Here is a 19880-nt window from a genome sequence, read left to right on the forward strand (position 1 = left end):
TTCATGATTTCATTTACTGTCCTCTAAAAGATTCAAATATAGAGATGTAGAACACGTTAGTGGTTGCCAGAAGACAGAGATGAAGGTGGGAGCCTATGGTGTGACTCTAAAGAGGTAATGTGAAGGAGTTCCTAAACGGTGGTGGAATAGTCCTGTATCCTAACAGTGGTGGTGGTTACGTGAATGTATACAAAGAGTCAAACTGAATAGATCTACACACACACACAGACACAAACAAACATATGCAATGCAAACACTCAATGCACATAAAACTATTGAAAGCTGAAAAATGTCTGTAGCCCTGAAGTCTAGTTAACGTTATTGTACCAATGTCAATTTCCTGGTTTTGTTATTATACTACAGCTGTTGAAGATATCACCATGGTAGGAAGCTGGGTGGAGTTCAAGGGACATGATACATTATTTTTGCAATTTTTGGGCATCTATACTCATTTCAAAATAAAATTTAGATGTCTTCTCACAAGCATAAGTAGAAATTAATACATACCTAGGAATTCTAAAGTCATGTTTTCGTGAAAAGAAATCCTACTAACAGCAATTTTTCTTACAGATTTGATTTTAATCTGTTAAATGCAAAGACATTGAGTCAGGACAAAACAAAGTAAATTTTCATGGAATAATGGACTGCTATATCAAATAACTTTTTTATTACAACAATAAACTCTGAAACGAATTTAAAAAGAATCCTTTTGCCATATGTTTATAAAATATGCACAATGATAATTTAAAGGTACTCAAGATGTTAATAAAAGGGCGTAGTAAGTAAACTTTACTGAAATGTTCATAAATCCTTACTGAAACTTATATGTTACCTAGAATTATAATTAGTGAAATTGTCAATGATATTAATCATTAGTGTCTTTATAAGGGACAACAGAGGATCCTTTCACCCACGCCCTGGGGAATGTACAATCCTTGACGGGAAATTAAGATTTACTGTCACGATTAGGGTGTAAACACAGACACCAGTTTCTTCCCTGAAGAACTTGCCACCATGATAAAGTCCAAGGGGAAAGCTTCACCTGGATTTCTATTCAGGTCAAAAAGATCATGACTTAAGCAAATGCCAAGTGCTCTATGACATGGTAGCTGAGGCATAATGTCTGTGGCTTCCCTTTAAACTGTCTTAGTAAATTTATAGCTACAAGTTTTATCTACACCTCAGAGTGACTCCTGGAACACTCAGACTGTGAGATCTATGCTTTAATTTTTTTGCCAATAAAAGGAGAAAATGATTCTGTAACTACATCTGCTCAGCTTTGATATCTCCAAAACCAGTTCTTCCAGGACAGTGAAGGTGAAACTTGCAAGAAGTGTCAGCACTGAGTTCCTCAATGGAAAGAGAGTGAGTTAATCAAGTTTTTATTTTTCTCTCACTCTCTCAGATGCTGACAAATGAGGAAATGTATTTATATTGAATAACAAGAAACTCAAATGTATGAAGCTCTGACTCTGACTCTACTGTCTGCATTGTTCTCAACATATCTCTCTATGTTGGCTTCATCATCAGTCCAGTTGCGGGAAAGCTAAAGCAGTTCCATGTGACAGATCCAGAAAATGGCAACATCAGAAAAACAGATTTATTTTTTCTAAAAAAAAATTATTTAAATATACTATACATATAGAAAATTTTACATATCACAATAAATATACAGCTTGATACATTTCACAAAAATAATTTACTTAGAACTCAAAATAAATATGTTTCTCTTTCATGCTCTCCTACAAAACCAAGGAAAGCACATTCACCCTCATGTCCAGCTGGAATGGAACTAAGGAAGGTAATGTGTGGAAACACAGGAGTGTATGGTTAATTATAAATCTGAGGCTGCCAAGGCTCTCCTCAATACCTGTTATCAATTACTGACTTCATGGAATCTTGTAGTAAAGCATCTGCAAGCCCTATAGACTGTGAGAGACTTCCTTTTAGAAAGCAGAATATCTGTACAGTCTCTGTCCTAGAGGAGTTCTCTCTTTCTTGATCATCATCACAGGAGAAGTGAGTTATCTAGGAGGGTATTGGAAACATGAGTAGGAACCAGGAAGTGAAGGATTAGGTGAAGGAGAGGGAGAGATGCAGGATACATCCCCAATACAGAAGCTCATCAGCAGAGAGTCTTGTTCCTCAGTAACTCCATTCCTCTATCTTCTAGTAAAGATAGGAGCAGCTGTTTGTCACAAGCAGCTCACGCAACAAAAGACAGAGTGATTTACAGTCATGCAATGCATAAAAACGTTTCAATCAATGACAGAGCGCATGTATGATGGTGGTCTCATAAGATTATTACTGTGTAGCCCAGGAGTGTAGTCAGCTATACCATCTAGATTTTTCTAAGTAGACTTGATGACGTTTGCATAATGATAACATTGCCTAAAGATGCGTTTCAAAGAACGTATCCCCAACAGGAAGTGATTCATGACTGATTTTGAAGGGTGCGTGGTAGTACACTCAGAACCTGTGAAACAATGGAGCATTTATTTGATTACTTCCAGTCTGAGTCCCCTTCTCATAAATGAGAGTTTGTAAGAACACAGCTGGGGTCTCCATTGATGAAATTTTCTTCTGTTCTCATAGATTCCCAAAGTTGAGAATGCTGGCTAGAAATGACTCCTTAGTGACTGACTTTTATTCTTGTTGGATTAACAGACCATCCAGAGCTCTAGAAAATCCATTTTAACCTGTTTCTAATGATTTGCATTGTCAGTATGGTGGGCACCCTTGGCTTGATCACTTTATTGGTCTAAATTCTCACCTCCACACCTCCACAGGCTATTTTTTTTTCAATCTATCCTTCATTGATCTCTGTTACCCTTCTGTTTTCACCCCCAAGATGCTGATGAACTTTTATGAAAGAGAATATATCCTACATCAAGTGCATATCTCAGCTGTTTTTCTTTCTCATTTTCCTCATCTCTGAATGGTATATGTTGACCTCAGTGGCCTATGATCACTATGTGGTCATATGTAATCCATTTCATATAAGGTCACCATGCCCCATCAGGTCTGTTTTGTGCTAACTTTTGCTGAATATATGATTGGATTTGTGGTGTCACTCCCCACACAGGGTGCATGCTTGACTAACCTTCTGCAAAGTCAATATCATCAATCATTATTTGTGTGACATCCTTCCTCTCTTCCAACTGTCTTTTACCAGCACCTATGTCAATAAGATAGTAGTTCACATTCTCATGGGAATTAATATCACTACCCAATTTTACCACCCTAGTTTCTTATATCTTTATCCTCAATAACAGTGTCCATATCAAATCCACTCAAGGCAGTTCAAAACTTTCAGTACGTGTAGCTCCAACATCTTACTCTTTCTCTTTTTGGGGGGTCACCAGCACTCATGTTTCTTAAATAATCATCTCCTGGATCTATGGACCTGAGAAAATTTTCTTCTATTCTTTTTTTATAATAATGTCATAACCATGCTGAATCCCTTGCTCTACAGTTTGAGTAATAAGGATATCACAGTTACACTGAAGAAAGTACTGTTCAAAATCTAGAGGAGAAACATATTCAAATTCAGAGCAGCAATGATATAAGGAAATTCAATTTTTAATTTAATTTTATTGGTGTTTTTCAAGATTAGGTTTGTCCATAACCATGTTGCTTCCACAGACTGTTATGTGTGGTGTAATAGACTTGTCTTACTATTTCGCTTAAAGATGATCTTGTCTCATTTTTTCCCTTGGTATCTCTCACATCTCATACCAGTTTACTAAATAACCAGGATCATGTTTATAAAAGGAAAAAATTGTACATTTATGTTTTCCCCATCTTCTTTCCTGGGTTATTCCTAATATGGACAAATAAGTTTTCATAAGTCACTGAAAGTTAAAATTACAACCTGTTCACCTAAACACAGAAGTGCCAAATACTATAGAAACATTCTCATTCTTATCAATATTATTGCTGATATAGGCAACAGGATTTAATGAAATGTCTTCATTACAAACTGTATATCACTTAAAGTATAATCAGATCCCTCTGATCTTTTCCTTTTGTTCTATTTTTTAACCAATTTTCTTTTTATATTCTGTCCTTTCTTGTTTCCTTAGACAATTGGAAAATCTGTACCATGTGCCACCTGTTTTTAAGAGCCTCTATCAGCCCAGTTCATTTAATGTTGAAGAGAATAAACATAACTCCACCTTTTATTGCCAAGGAGCATTAACAGAGTATGATTAAAGGCATAATACACATGTATCTTAGGATCTCAATAAAGCGGGGTAACTGGTTTATTATAAAATGTGCGTTCATTACTATCTAAAATGACATCTAACATTTTGAAAAAGAGCATGTAGTCCTTACTATAGAGTTTCTATTTAGCGCTTAAAGGAAAATATTGCACATTAAGTTAGAAGAAACATGTTAAACATTGTTTTACTTATCTAATGAGGTTTATCATAAAAACGATGTATATTAATGATAAACTATATTTCTAGCATATTTTGTGAGCATCTTTAAATCTCTGTCTCTGTTCATTTGGGTTGCTGTAACAAAATACCACAGCCTCGGTGACTTATAGACAGCAAAAATTTATTTCTCACAGTCTTGAGAGTGGAAGTCCAAGATCAGGGTGTCAGCATGAATGGATGAGGGCCTTCTTCTGAGTCACCCACTTCTCATTATAGGCTCACATGGTGGAAGGGGTCAGTAATCCCTGTGGAGACTCTTTTATAAGGCAATAATCCCATTCACGAAGGTTCCATCTTCATGAATCCTAAAGGCCCCACCACCTAACATCATCATCTATGGGGGTTAGGATTCAAAATTTGACCATAGCACCTTGTCTCATCAATAAGATAATAAGCATATGTAAAGCAGATGATGTTTTCTATGATTTCCTTATTTCTCAAATGCTTTTCCCATTTAGAATGTCAGACATATTTGGAAGGTGAGAAATTCTTGTTGAATAGTCTTATCTTGTTCAAATAACAATGACAGTAAATTTTATTGTTGTAAGTAATAATTAACAAAATATAATACTAAATAACAAGAATAATAAATAAATAAATAAGTGATAAAGAACTTTGGAGTACAACTCAGTTTTGGAGGGATGGACTGTAGTAGCCATAGATGTGCTGTTCAACTCCCTTTCAAGAGAACCTGCTATGAGGAGCATCATTAACAAAAGTCTGTAGCTGATACTTCTTTGGATCCAACATTGTGTTCAAACAGAGACCATGCTTACTCTGAGATGTCCCCAGTCAATGGCTTAGCAGTGTTGTCAAAGAAGACCTGGCCAATTTCTGTGTAACATGGGTTTCTTCTGATATAGGATCTTTGCTTAGGAACTTCCTATCAATCTGACTAAGAATTTTTAGACCTGCACTGTGGTCCGGGCCTCTACTTCAGCAGTCAAAGTACAGGTCAGAGGGCACCTCCAAATTCTCCATTAACTCACGCACAAATCCCATAGAACTTCTCCTCTGAGATTGTAGAATTTCTGTAGCCTCTCCCTCTTTCTATTTGTTCCACCAGTCCTGGGAGTGGTAGATATTTTCTGGAGCTTATTAGTCTTTATATTTTCAGGTGACAACTTTTGCTGTTTCCTTCTTGCAATATCTGTAGAAGCAATTCTCTGTTTTAAATATCATCTGTAGGAAGCACATAGTATGCCATTTATTATTATGATTAGACCTTGTCTGATATAGGAAACACATTTTAACTGATTTTGATGGACTGACTTGCCCACTTCACAAGACATAATCCTGTCAAATTTGCATATGTCAAATCTTGATGACAGTGATTAGACACAAATAATTTGAATATAATCTTTCCCACCAAAATTATTTTTAACAAACTTATTTTTCCCCCTAGAGTTGCTGAATTGGTAAGATTAAATCTAGGGGTTCTGGTAGTCCTGTTTTCATTATATGGGAAAAGCCCATTTGAAATTAAAACCTAGTAGAACTGACAAGGACAAAAACTGGGAAGGAAGGCACACTCCCATGAATGTTTGACCTTGTCTAGCCAAATAAGAAGCCACGTACATCATGACTGATCAGTTTCATACACATTTTCAGTATAGGCTATTTTATCTAGGCAAGTTAGACTTGGATTCCTATCACTTACATTGAAAGAGTCACTTAAATAGAAAGAATCCTGAATGATATACCCTGTACAAAACTGTGTCATAGAACATATGACACAAGTCTGCATAGTGTAGTGATTAAATAAATCAATTTTGAATTCATACATACTTAAGTATGAATCTTACTCTGACAGTAGCTGTTTTCGCTTTGTATCCTCCAATTAATCCCTCTCACCTTTAGGTTTTTGATATATGGAACAAAGATGTCTGATTTAGAGGGTGGTTGTAAGGGCAGCCTGGGGGAATGTGCACAAAGAATTTATCACTGTGATTGGCTCACAAGTAATAGTGGTACAAATCTCAGTTTCTTTGGTTCTCTCCCTAATTACACTGAGAAATCATATGGGCACTGCCTATATCTCATTCTGTGAGTGTTCACTGCGTCTTGTAGTCTAAAGGCTCAATAAATGTTCATTGGATGAAATGAACCAGTAAAATCTCTAAAACAAAGAGATAATCTATTGATGGAGTCTTAGGCCTCATCCACCATGTACTCTGACTAGAATAAAATTACTCAAGACCTGGAGCTTTTACTGCCAGGCTCCAGGCTCCAGCTGATTTAGTGTGTTCCTTGGTGTCATCCTAGAAATAAAGCAGAGAACTCTAGTTAAAAAAGAAAAACTTAATGTAGGCAACTTGTCTCTATTTGTTTCTGAAACTCACTAATATGATAGAAAAAAGATTAAAATATGGCATTACTCATAAGGACAGAAAGAAGGAAGAAACAAACACATAGTCACAAACAACCATGAAATTTTGGCAGCTAGAAAGTAGATAAATGAGCATTATTTGAAATGGCAAGATACTGGCCCTAATATCAGTTCCCCTACATTGAACCCAGGATATATGGGGTTAAAACTGAAAGCACTCATCCCCTTGCCCTGCTTCTTCAGTTACACTCATATGTAAATACCTATTTCTTTAACCTTTGACTTCCTGAGGTTTACAACCAAATAGAAGTTTCAAATTGTTACAGCCCAGGTGGCTTCACGCTGGGCTTACACTAAAGTTTTGGCTAATCACAGGTCTTTGAATATTATTACGGGAAAACTGATGTCCAGAGAATATCAAAAAACTTAAATTTTCCAGGTCACCAACTCCTCAGCTTCCTGACACTGGAGTCCACCATCTACCACGGAGGTAGACAGGCAAGGATACCCACATGCAGAATCCCTTATTTCCTCCTCCTCATTCCTTAAAGCAACCTTACAAGGCCAAACACAGGCTGGTGGGAAAATTGCTGACCAGCAAGGGCACATGGCCCCTCCCCTACCTAAAACTCAAATAAAAACCCTTACTTATAGCTTTTCATGGAGTTTAGGATTACAGCATTAGCTACCCATTTTCCGTGCTCAGTACTTCACAATAAAATGCCTACATTCTTAATCTACACCTGGTATCAGAGATGGGCTTGCTGCACAATGGGTGAGCAAACTCACTTCAGGTTCAATATCAGGCATACTCATAATATCTGACATTAACATAGAACTGTGGAAGCCAAGAAGACAACTGGCTATACCATATTATCTCTCATATATCATGAATTTTGTGGTAACAGGCATCCTTAGAAGACATCATGAAGGTGAAGACAGAACAAATGGAATGCTTAAAAGTCTGTTTAAGAAGTAATTGGATCTTCAGATCTCCTCTACCTCTCCATGCAGCCAGATGACTGCCTCCATTATCATCCAATAAAAGACTAGAGATTTACCCGTAAAGAAAGTAAAACAGAGTCTCTTAGTTTGGAGACTATATGCGCATTTGAGGGAGAGTTTTACCGTCCTGAAAACAAGGTGAGAAAGGAGAAGTTTTCACCTAATGAATGTTGATGTCATTAACCTTCTTCCTCTTCTCAGTTCAGAGAATGTTGAAGGCTAGGATTATATCCTGAAGGAATATTGCAAGATTTTTTTGGGGGGGTATTCAAATAAGCACATGATAAAAGACCTATTCATATTACCAATAAGAGTTGCTCATTGAAATAGGACGTTATACATGAAGCCCACAGTTGGCAAGCACAAAGCTCTTACTTGGAGATGCTAGTTAACTTTTTAGAAACTCACTCCTAAATGTCACTATATGGACAAGTATGCTGAGACACTTACAAAGGAATTCTGATATAAAATATACAAAGTGAACAAACAGAAATAATTTGAAGGAAAGAGACAATTCAGAAGAAGAAAACTTCCGAAAACATTATAACGGACCAAAACATACCCTTGAATATTAGAGGTTATAGCAAAAAGAAAAAAAAATTACAGAAGTCCTGGAAGAACAGGTTTAAATTATCCCCAGAAAGTAGAGTAAAAGGATGGAAGATAGAAGAGAAAATGCAGCACAAAAAGAGGAAATTCAGGACTTCAGCACCTGAATAATAAAAGTTCCAGAAGGAGGACAGAAAGTGCAATGAGGATGAAATAATAATGTATATAATTTAAGAAATATTTTCTAGAACTGAAGGACTTGATTTTCCTGAGTGGACTGAATTAATGCTCTTCTTAATCTATAATCAGACACATATCAAGATACAATATTGTGGGGGCTGGCCCCGTGGCCGAGTGGTTAAGTTCGTACACTCCACTGCAGGTGGCCCAGTGTTTCGTTGGTTCAAATCCTGGGCACAGACATGGCACTGCTCATCAAACCATGCTGAGGCAGCATCCCACATGCCACAGCTAGAAGGACCCACAACGAAGAATATACAACTATGTACCCGGGATCTTTGGGGACAAAAAGGAAAAAAAAAATCTTAAAAAAAAAAAAACAATATTGTGAATGTTCAAACCAATGGAACCAAATATAAGATATTAAAAGATTCCAAAATGGAGAGAAAGTAGCCAGTTTTGATAAAAAATTATTAAGATTCAGGGAGGTAGTGAGCTTCTAAAGATTGGATAATTGCTACCAAAGTTTTGAGGTAAAGTGACTTATAAATTAGTTGTTTATTCCCATTCAAATGGCTGATATATAAGAAGATAAAATAATGCATGCAAGACATGCAAGATCAGTAAAATTTGCATTACACGGATCTTTTTCAAGAAAACAAGGCAGTATGTCTTGTACCAAAATGAATAAGAAAACCATCAAATAGGGGGATATGTTATTGAGGAAAAAGAGGATCCAGCACATGATAGAGACAAGGGAATCTCTATTACCATCATAAAGGTAGAGAGTCATTTGAGAGGCATTTATAGCAGAATTCCAGGCTATACATATAGATGAATAATCTCAAATATGGATGATTTTAACCCAAGGTATGCATGACAACGTCTGGAGAACATTTTGATTTTCACAACTAGTGAAGGGGGGCTACTACTGGAATCTAATGAATAGAGGCCAGGGATGCTCCGTATCCTGTAATACACGAGACAACCCCACAACATAGAATTATCTAGTCCAAAACTAGTGTAACTTAAGAGGCCCATCCCCACTCTCTTAACCATTTAGTGACATCTATCTATGGAGATAAAATCCACAAGCATAGACAGTGCTAAAAACTATGATTTAGTATTTTACTAATGCAATCCCAGAGGCTCTAGGAAAGTATTAGAAATGGCAAGTGATAAAACCCCAGGCCTTCCTCTTTTAGAACTCTGCATAGCCTTCAGGGGATTATGAAGAAAGTGGCAAAGGTGAACACTTATTCCCCTGCAGTAGGGATTAGGAATTCCTGTTGTGAAACTATAAATTGAGTAGAACATTGAGTCTCGAAGGAGCAAAAGTTGGGTCTATGACACAGGATATAAACACAGGCTCAGTAATTTCCACCCTCAGTGGGCTCATTTAACTTGTAAGGAAATCATGAGGGAGACAATAATTTTCTGGGTTCTATTCAATTTTCCCAGAACTATAGGGTATGGAATAGATTCTCATTGGAGTTAACTGATTGCTGTGGAGATCATATAAGCTTGTTTGCCTCCTTCAAAATGAAGAGGACTTTCAGGGCAAATTCTCAAGTAGAAATCATGCACTGCTTCCCAGAATACCTCTTTTAACATGTCAAAGACTGAGCAGACTTCTGATGTATATGGTCTCCTTCATTGTCTTTAACGCCCTCAGGACTGTAGGGTAAGTCCTGTAGGGGACTTAAGATCCCACAGCAGTGAGGACTCCAGGAAAAGGAAGGTGAGGGTAGAATAACCTTTGTCTTGCTAATTTCCTTTCAAACCCCAACTGCAAAAATCAAGGTTCTGGGGAACACCATCTATTTATTTCTCTTTTCAGCCTTGATCCTTAATGGAGACTGGGGAGAAAGGCGGAAATGATGTGTAAAGACATTGGCAGTCTTTCACTTTCTTTCTAGACAAAAACAAACAACATAAGAGGTGATATAGGAGGAAATGAGGAATCATTAGGAAAATCATAGGAAGTCTTACTCCTTACATGCCTTTCTGTGTGTCCTCAGACAGCCTTGAGCTTGTAAATCAACAGATCCAGCTCTTCCTTTGGAGACAAAGAGTGAGAGTCACTTTCTATGCCTGTTCCTACAGATCATACCTGTGAAGTGAATGGCTGTGGAAAATGACTCCTTTGTGACTGACTTTATCCTAATGGGTTTCAAAGACCAACCAGAACTCCAGCTGCCCCTGTTTTTTCTGTTTCTGGTGAACTATGTGGTCACAGTGGTGGGTAATTGGAGCTTAATTAATCTAATATGTCTGAATTCACACCTTCATACCCCCATGTACTTTTTCCTCTTCAATCTATCCTTTATTGATATCTGTTATTCATCTGTGTTTACACCCAAAATGCTAACTGGTTTTATTTCAGAGAGTAACTTCATCTCCTTTACAGGATGCATGACTCAGCTATTTTTCTTCGCTTTTTTGCCAATGCTGAGTGCTATGTGTTGACAGCCATGGCCTATGATCGCTATGTGGCCATCTGTAAACCCCTGCTGTACACGGCCACCATGTCCCCTCAGATGTGTTCTACGCTGATGTCTGGTTCATATGTGATGGGGTTTGCCGGTGCCATGGTGCACACAGGGTGTATGATGAGGCTGATCTTTTGTGATTCCAACATCATCAACCATTACATGTGTGACATCTTCCCTCTCCTCCAGCTCCCCTGTAGCAGCGCCTATGCGAATGAGCTTGTGATGTCTGGTATTGTGGGCACAGTTGTTGTAGTATCTGGCCTCATTATCTTTATTTCTTATGTTTTGATTATTTTCAACATCCTTCACATCTCATCAACTGAAGGTTGGTTCAAAGTCTTCAGCACTTGTGGCTCCCACATAATAACGGTCAGTTTATTCTATGTATGTGGGTTGCTCACTCATGTCAAATCATCACCTGCTGGGTCTGTGGGCCAGGGAAAATTTTTCTCAGTGTTTTGCACCAATGTGGTGCCCATGCTGAACCCTCTCATTTATAGCCTCAGGAACAAGGATGTCAAACTTGCTATGAAGGAAACTCTGAAGAGAATTATAAACTGAGCGGAACCATCTGTTCCCCCTTTTCTGTGTTGTTTGCCTCTTCTTGCTCTGCCTCAACTTCTTCCTTTTGTTCTTTTTTCATTCTCTTCAGTTGTCTTTCTAAAGTTTTCTTGGTAGTATTTCTGCTCTAATATCTTTGCTTCTCTTGCCACATAATGTAACTCTATGGGCTTATTCTTGGATACAAGAGTCATCCTCAGTGTTTAGTTGACTCTATACCAGTTGGAGACAATGAGCTGAGAAGCTTTCTTATCTACAGATCACACTACCTACTATTTTTTTTTTGGTAGTATGTAAGGCATGGTAAGCCATGAGTGGCATGCTGTCTGACCATTTAATTTCTTTCTTGCTTTCTTTGAAACAATTATATAGACTCCTTTTCTGTTTCAAGGGTTTTATTAGTCGTAATTGCATTAAAACAGAGAAGGAATAACAAAACTGAGGACATGGTAGAGTTATAAAATACTCCTGAATATTTCAGCGTTATTTTTTAATTTTTTTTTTAAGATTGGCACCTGAGCTAACAACTGTTGCCAATCTTCCTTTTTTTTTCCCCTGCTTTTCCTCCCTTAATCCCCCCAATGCATAGTTGTATATTTTACTTGTGGGTCCTTCTAGTTGTGGCATTCAGTGTTATTTTTAGTAGTGCTTCTTGTTTTGGATTTTCCATCTCACATATGTAAAGGAATTGAAGAACTTGTTGAACCAAGGATTTTTCTTTTATTCTTGAGGATGCTTGAGAAAGAATGAGCCACACTATTCTGCCCACCTTTCTCAATCCCCTCCAATAATGATTGCCTCTATTTATTGCATTGATCTATTGATATTTTGTCATGAATAGAATTGAAATTGTCACCAACTTGTCTTTGTATCTGTGGATTGTGATTGTGATTAAAAGTTACACAATAATATTCTTGGCTACAGAATAGGGTGCCACATGTAATGTCAAGATTCTTTGTTTTCCTAACTCTGTCATAAGGGTTCCCCTGTGCAGAAGAAGATCTGTTTTCCAGCTTTCAAAATACAAAAATATATGACAGAAACCTTGTCCTATTGGGATTATTCTTTCAGTATGTGAATATGACTCCTCCATTTTGTCTCTTAGAATAAAGATTAAATCTGTGATCCATACAGTGTGCCACAGTTTTTACAAATCCTTTTAAAAAATAATTTTCCTTATTGCGTTCTTTAGATAAGGAAATAGTTATGTGACTTGCTCGAGATCACACAGTTAATGATGCAGAGACCAGTTTTTGAAACTACTGTTCATCCCGCAAAGAAATGGAAGAAAAGACAGAATTTTGAAGGAAGAGAGATTAATTCTGAAGATTTGCTTCAGAATGAGGTTGATAGTGGGAGTTTTCGTGGGAATGTTGGCCTCAACTAAGATGCCTGTTGCAGAGACATGGTCCACAAGGTGTGATGCCAAACTAGAAAAATGCACCTGCCCCTAGAGAAGTTTGATTTAAGGTGGGGTAAACAAGATGAATTACACTGAAATATTTTATTACAATATTTTTATAATAGTGACCATTTCCCGGCATAGTGAGACTGAGGAGTTTGGGGACAAGCCTCCCTCATGAGGCGTGTCACAATTTTCATTGTAGTATGTTTGTTTTAAGAAGCCTATTAAATATTGTGCTGTCAGTTGGAAACAAAAAGAAGTTGCTATAACAAGAAAATCAATAGAAAACAAGACGCTACAACTTTTTTTTTAATTTTGTGTGTTACACACAAGATAAACTGTCCACTGTCCATTACGACTCTCAGTAAGTTTAGGGCAAGACGTTCCTCAGAGGATATATCCCTGTCTGGGGATGTAGTTAATTGTCTCTGTAATTTTTATGGTTATGCAAAGATACCGTTAGTTTTGGAAAGTTCTAAAGCATCAGTTTATAAGAATAGCCTTATGAGATAACTGTTCCAGTTAAGCACTTCACTTAAATCTGATTAAAATTACTGCTTTAGAGCAGATAATCAGCTAATAATATTTATTATAATACTTATCTTACTGCCACAATTTTGTTTAAAACTTTTATTCCACAAGTAGAATTTGAATACCTAGTATCTACTTCTATCCTTCTTTTGTCTATATCCACTAAAGCGCTTGGTTAAACAGATAGCTTAAAACTGTTTGGTTTGACTTTTACTCTAAAAGACATGTGTTTAGAAGTTCACATGCTATAATAAAGACATAGGATAAGATACATAATATACGTGTCTATAAATCCTTGGTACTTAAACAAAAGAGTAAAATGTGAATCACAGGCATTTCACACAACTTGTGGTCTGAGTATTATATGCGGGCATCAGCACTCCCTGGTGGAGTCTGAATCAGCAGACAGCCTGGCTCGATTCTGTGAATTCAACAGTCTCATTTTACAGATAGAATTTCTTGTGCTGACCTGTCAAATTTAATTGACTTACTTTATAATTAAATAAACCTTTTATAATATGTATAAGTAAAATTGTTTAAATCCAAGCCTAGTGTTTTTTAAATTATTACAATTTAATTAATAAAATAAGAAAACAATGTAAAATAATTTCAGAATGCGTAAGCTTATTTTACAACTATTGCATGTTTGGAAATTTTGTATGTGTAATTTGGTGAATTTCTTAAAGACATGGATATTGCCACCTACATCTTTCTTATTCTACGATATTTACTCCACAAACAATTTAAATCCAAAAAAATTTGATTTAGTTACATTCAAACCATATTAACACATGTTGAAATCATATCAAATGTATAAACTTAATTACATTATTTATAATTTGCCTTAAGTACGATAAATAACATTAACTTGAAATGGAAATATCCCACAGTTTAACTTTGAAGGAAAAAACATGATGTTAGAAATTTTAGAAATGTATTATTTTGGTGCTCATGGAATGGTGCCTGTTTATCAACCAAGTTCCTTTCATCACCTAAAGGAATTGAAACGTTATTATGTCTTTGATTTGCCATAGAACAGAGGCTGAATCACTAATGGAAAAGTTTTTAGATCCTTTTATTCAAAATTCTCATTCTTTCTCCTTCAATAATAAAAATTGGGACAGAGTTTTCTAACCACTGCATAGCAGACAGCATGGCAAATGGATCACAGGATAAGGTACAGAACCCAACCCCGTGAAATTTGGCCTTGTCCAGTTGGGGTTTCAGCCTGAGTGCTCTAACTTATTGTAGTCTAGAAAGGGGCTCCTGGAAGGTCAAGAGTAAAGGAGGTTTGATGTGATCACTCCCATGTCTTTGGCAAGCAGCAAGAACAATGAGACAAAATGGCACTCACTGCTCCATTTAAAAAGCCCAACTGAAGAGGTGCTCCACCACCTTGTCACCAGCTACAGCAGCCAAGTGAAGAGGGAACAATGCCCATTGTGGACAAGAAGCCCATGGGGATGCTGGAGGAGTGTGTATTTCAGGTGCTCAAGGAGTAAAGTGGTCACCCATCCATCTGCAGTCTGTGGCGATGTGAGGCCAGGGATTGAATCCTGAATCTTTTCCAGGCAGAAGACTCAGTCTCTGTCTCCTCATTTCCTATACTTTGTCCATTTCCAGCTATGTATCCTCTTAGTAACATCTAAGCTGGTATGATTGCTCTAAGAATGTGCAAACCTTCTGCAAATTAGGGCTTCTTTGTTATTTTGAAGTATTTAAAAGGAAAAAGTGAAATTGATTCTAAGTTGGTTTTACATTAAATTTATCAATGAAAGAAAAAAGCTGTTACAGGGTTTGAATAATTTCAATTGCATATTTTGGGATTGTTTAAAAAATGATTTAAATCTCTGTTTCATTCTTTCACTCAATATATTTTGCTGTGGTCATTGAAAATGGTTATGGTTATACGGGGCTGGCCCCGTGGCCGAGTGGTTAAGTTCGCGCGCTCCGCTGCAGGCGGCCCAGTGCTTCGTTAGTTCTAATCCTGGGCGCGGACATGGCACTGCTCATCAGACCACGCTGAGGCAGCGTCCCACATGCCACAACTAGAAGAACCCACAACGAAGAATACACAACTATGTACCCGGGGGCTTTGGGGAGAAAAAGGAAAAAATAAAAAAAAAATCTTAACAACAACAAAAAAAATGGTTATAGTTATAATTATTAAGAGTCTTTGATTGTAATGGCTGTTTAATTCACAAAACATGATAGAAAAAAATATGTTCCAGAAGGAAGCAAACATTTTGATTAAGGATTATGAAAATATTTTAATGAAAATGCTATCTAATAAAATAATAATAATTCTGTTTTAATTATAAGTCTATTTTGAGTTTTAAATAATTACATTACTATGGCATATATTGAAAACACTTCTTTTTCTTATTTTACCATCGAACATACCATGTACTGAAAAGATCACAGAACATTCATTTATAGTATAATAAATAATAAAAAAAAATCAATGTAATCTCTACCCAGGTAATAAAATATTGTCAGAGTAGTTTACTCAGTATTTATAGATGTATTTTTCCCCAAGTTGGTGTTTAGATCCTTAAAACCTAGATCAGGGGCCAGCCTGGTGGCACAGTGGTTAAGTTCGCACATTCTGCTTTGGTGGCCTGGGGTTCGCCAGTTGGCATCCCAGGTGCGGACGTGGCACTGCTTGGCAAGCCATGCTGTGGCAGGCATCCCACATATAAAGTAGAGGAAGATGGCCACGGATGTTAGCTCAGGGCCAGTCTTCCTCGGCAAAAGGAGGAGGATTGGTGGCAGATGTTAGCTCAGGGCTACCATGTACTCTGCACTATATATAGCATAATAATATTTTTAGAAAATTATTTATGTAATACCTGCTATGTACTCTGCACTATATATAGCATGATGAGAAAAGCAGTAAAATAGATAGAAGAGACATTTGTCCTTATGGAACTTATAGTTTCTAGAGGAATGCAGAATTAAGGGGCAAAAATGTCTAATAAGTGTTAGAATGGAGAATATATTGGAAGCTTTGAGAACGCAAATGATGACAGCTGACTTTGATTGACTGTTTACCACATACCAAGCACTGTTCGACTCATTTTACCTACACTCTTTCATTCAATCATCATAACAATCCACTGAAACAGAAATTATTTTTACCATTCCTATTTCACAAAGATGAAGCAGAGGAAGAAAGATTAAGTAATTTGATCAAGGTATTATCGTTAGTTTGAGTGGAAGTAGGATTCACACACACACTCTCTAACTCCATAGCCCCCATTCCTTTTACAATGAGAAGAAATAAAGATCTCAGTTATTGAAATGTTACATATAAGATCCCTGCAGAATAGTCAGGTAGAAATTTCTGGTAGGTTTTAAAATTTTTGACTCTAGAAGGGATACAAGACATTTAAATTATCTCAGAGATAGCCCTTGGACAAAAAATGGTTGGAGTGAGATACTGCAATTCTTGAAAAATTACAGAAAAAGAAATGAAGAATCCTGGAGATAGAACCATTGCAGAGAACTTTTCATTTAGGACAAGAGAAGAAGAGGAAAAGGAACAATTCAATATATTTTCTTTAGAGAAGAAGACGAGAGGGAGACAGGAATTTATTTTAGGTCTGTCTTGGGAGATTTATAATCTCTGGATTGACAGGAAAACTTGAGTAAAATATTGAGTCCATAAGGAATTAAAGAGAGATCATAGTTTAGGATGTAAAAACAATCCCCTTAATTCCCTTTTACACATAGAATCTATTCCCTGGGGAAGAGACTGAGGAAGCTTTACTCTGTTTATAACCAACTGCATTCTATCATTAAACTCACATTCATTCATCTGCATCTTTTCAAGTGGGAAGCGCTACAATAGTAAAAAGTTTTTATTTTTCCCTCCAGCTTGAAAGGTCTCAAAGTCACATTCAGAAATTGTTCTCTGTGGTTCAGAAATATTTCCTGAGCATATATGAAATTACATCTATTGCAATATCCTCAGAGTCAAAGTATCCAAAGCTTCAGAGCTTGAAATTGCCCTTCCAGGACCACAGGAGTAAATAATAATGATGAGGAAGCACTAAGATTTTCTGGCCTAAGGGTGATGAGTTTCTAAATTCTATTTTTATGAATGTCCCTTTATTAGTGAGATGAAATTTCAAAGATCTAAGATTTGACACTTTCTTTCCCATTTTGTGCAATTCTGAGACTTAAGTGAAACTGGAGGAAGAATCTGTTTCAGGGGAGAGCAGAGAATGTTCAAAGACATTAAGGGGCTCAGAGGGTGCAGTTTCTCAGTCAGTGAGTTCCCTCTCCATGGATGGAACCCTAACACTTCTGCATTTATGGCTTTTACTCTTTGACATGGGACAGTAACTTAACTTCTCCTAGACTCTGGTTCCTTTGTCTTGAATTAGAAACAAGGTTCTTGGTTCCCACCCACCAAGTCTAATTTGCATTAGAAGCCAGCACCAGGTTGTTGGAGTTCTTGCTTCCAATTTTACTAGGGAAGGGATATTTACTCCAATTATCTGGTGAATGAAGAAATGATGAGATAAGGGTAGGACAATTCTGTTCTGATCCAACCCTCTTCTCCTTTCTCCCTTGTTTTTTTCAGCAGTCAGGTTTATATATTGCAACAATGGCCTCCCTTCTATAAGATAAATTGATGCCTTTTGGTATATTTGCTGATAATGGATCTAACAAAAGGAAAATGAGTATCACTCAATGCCATGATAATGATAAAGGCAGACGTTTTGGGTCCAGATTGGGCTGGTAACAGATATTCCCGGCATATATCCCCTTTTGTACAACCAAATATCATGGGAAGGGCTGGATTTTCCTCTAACGTAATCCTTTTTTCTCTTGAAAAACACTTGGAGAAGAACGTCCCCTAGAAATGGCTCCTTTGTGACGGAATTCATTCTATTGGGATTAACAGACCAAGCAGATCTCCAGCTCCCACGGTTCTTCCTGTTTCTAATAATCAATATGGACACTGTGTTTGGAAATACGGGTTTGATAACTCTAATTGGGCTGGATTCACACATACGCACCCCCATGTACTTTTTTCCATTTGATTTTTCTTTAATAGACCTCTCTTATCCTACCGCGATTACTCCGGAAATGCTGATTAACTTCATATCAAAGAATATTGTCTCATACAATGAGTGTATGACCCAGCTTTACTTTTTCTCTTTCTTTGCTACTTCTGAATGCCTTGTGCTGGCATCCATGACCTCTGATCGCTATGTGGCCATCTGCAAACCTCTTTTGTACAACACTGCCATGTCTGCTAAAGTGTGTTCCAGCCTCATGCTTTGCTCATACTTGACGGCATTTTCTGGTACTATGGGACACACTGGATGCAAGCAGATACTACCTTCTGTGATGCAAACACCATCAACCATTATTTCTGTGAAATCTTCCCTCTTCTCTAGCTCTCCTGCATGAGCACCTACATCAATGAGCTAGTAATTTTCATTGTTTCCAGCATATATGGTGCTGTGCCCAGTCTCACCATCTTTATCTCTTATGGTTTCAACATCTCCAGTATCCTCTACATCAGCTCCATGGAGGGTAGGTTTAAAACCCTCAGTACCTGCAGTTCCCATATAATTGCCATTTCTCTCTTCTTAGGATCAGGTGTATGTCTGTATCTGAAACCTTCTTCTGCTGGGTCTACGGATGAGGGAAAAACCTCCTCTGTCTTTTATACCAATGTGGTCCCCACAATGAATCCTTTAATCTGCAGTTTGAGGAATAAAGATGTTAAAATTGCTCTGAGAAAAACCCTGACTAGGAGAAAATTTTGATCAGAAAGAGTGTCTCTGCAAGTGTGGTTATAGGACTCATGGATTCTGTTTGTTTCCTTACAACAGTTTAAGTGGAAGCCTTCTTATCCTGTATATCTGTTACCATAGCAACGGAAATTTGCGTCTTCTCTCAATTTATTTCCGAGTATTAATAGTGGATCTTCCTTCTTCACCATTTCACAATTTCTTCTCTTTTTCACCATTTTACCTGTTTAAGAATGACATTAAAGAGTAAATTTATCTCTGTGTTTTCTGTTTCATTATGGAGTTTCTTTTTCTCTCCTGGAAAAAGTTAAGTGGTTCTGCAAATGATCAAGTAACACTAGAGTGACATTTGCCGTTGGGGCCTTTCTATCTGCCACTTATAATGTGCTATTGGAATCAGGAATCAGATGCTATGTTTCTACTCTTGTCTTTTCCTCCTCCACTGGCCTGGAATGTGCCTCCTTGAATGCTGGTGTTTCACAGATACAGCAAGTCCTATAAAGTCTCAAATACAATACACTTTCCAACTCTACACACTGTGCATTAAGCTTTTTTGGTCAAAGATTTCATATTTATCTTTATAAATTTGAAACTGACACATAATAG

At 37.1% G+C, this 19880-nt stretch overlaps 1 protein-coding gene and 2 pseudogenes across 1 annotated transcript; all 3 read left to right on the forward strand.

Annotated features, from left to right (window-relative positions):
• Positions 1–2611: 2611 nt before the first annotated feature.
• Positions 2612–3530, forward strand: LOC139041234 (olfactory receptor 8B3-like; annotated as a pseudogene).
• Positions 3531–10608: 7078 nt separating this feature from the next.
• LOC123278877 (olfactory receptor 8C8-like) lies at positions 10609–11564 on the forward strand. The gene is given in 2 exon segments (XM_070491489.1): positions 10609–10942; positions 10945–11564. Coding segments are annotated over 2 exon segments (930 nt in total). The 5' UTR covers positions 10609–10632.
• A 3369-nt stretch (positions 11565–14933) lies between these two features.
• On the forward strand, positions 14934–19289 carry LOC106835988 (olfactory receptor 8B8-like; annotated as a pseudogene).
• The last annotated feature ends 591 nt before the right edge of the window (positions 19290–19880 follow it).

The sequence above is a fragment of the Equus asinus genome, chromosome 20 (assembly GCF_041296235.1).
Source record: "Equus asinus isolate D_3611 breed Donkey chromosome 20, EquAss-T2T_v2, whole genome shotgun sequence".
NCBI classification, from domain to species: Eukaryota; Metazoa; Chordata; class Mammalia; order Perissodactyla; family Equidae; genus Equus; species Equus asinus.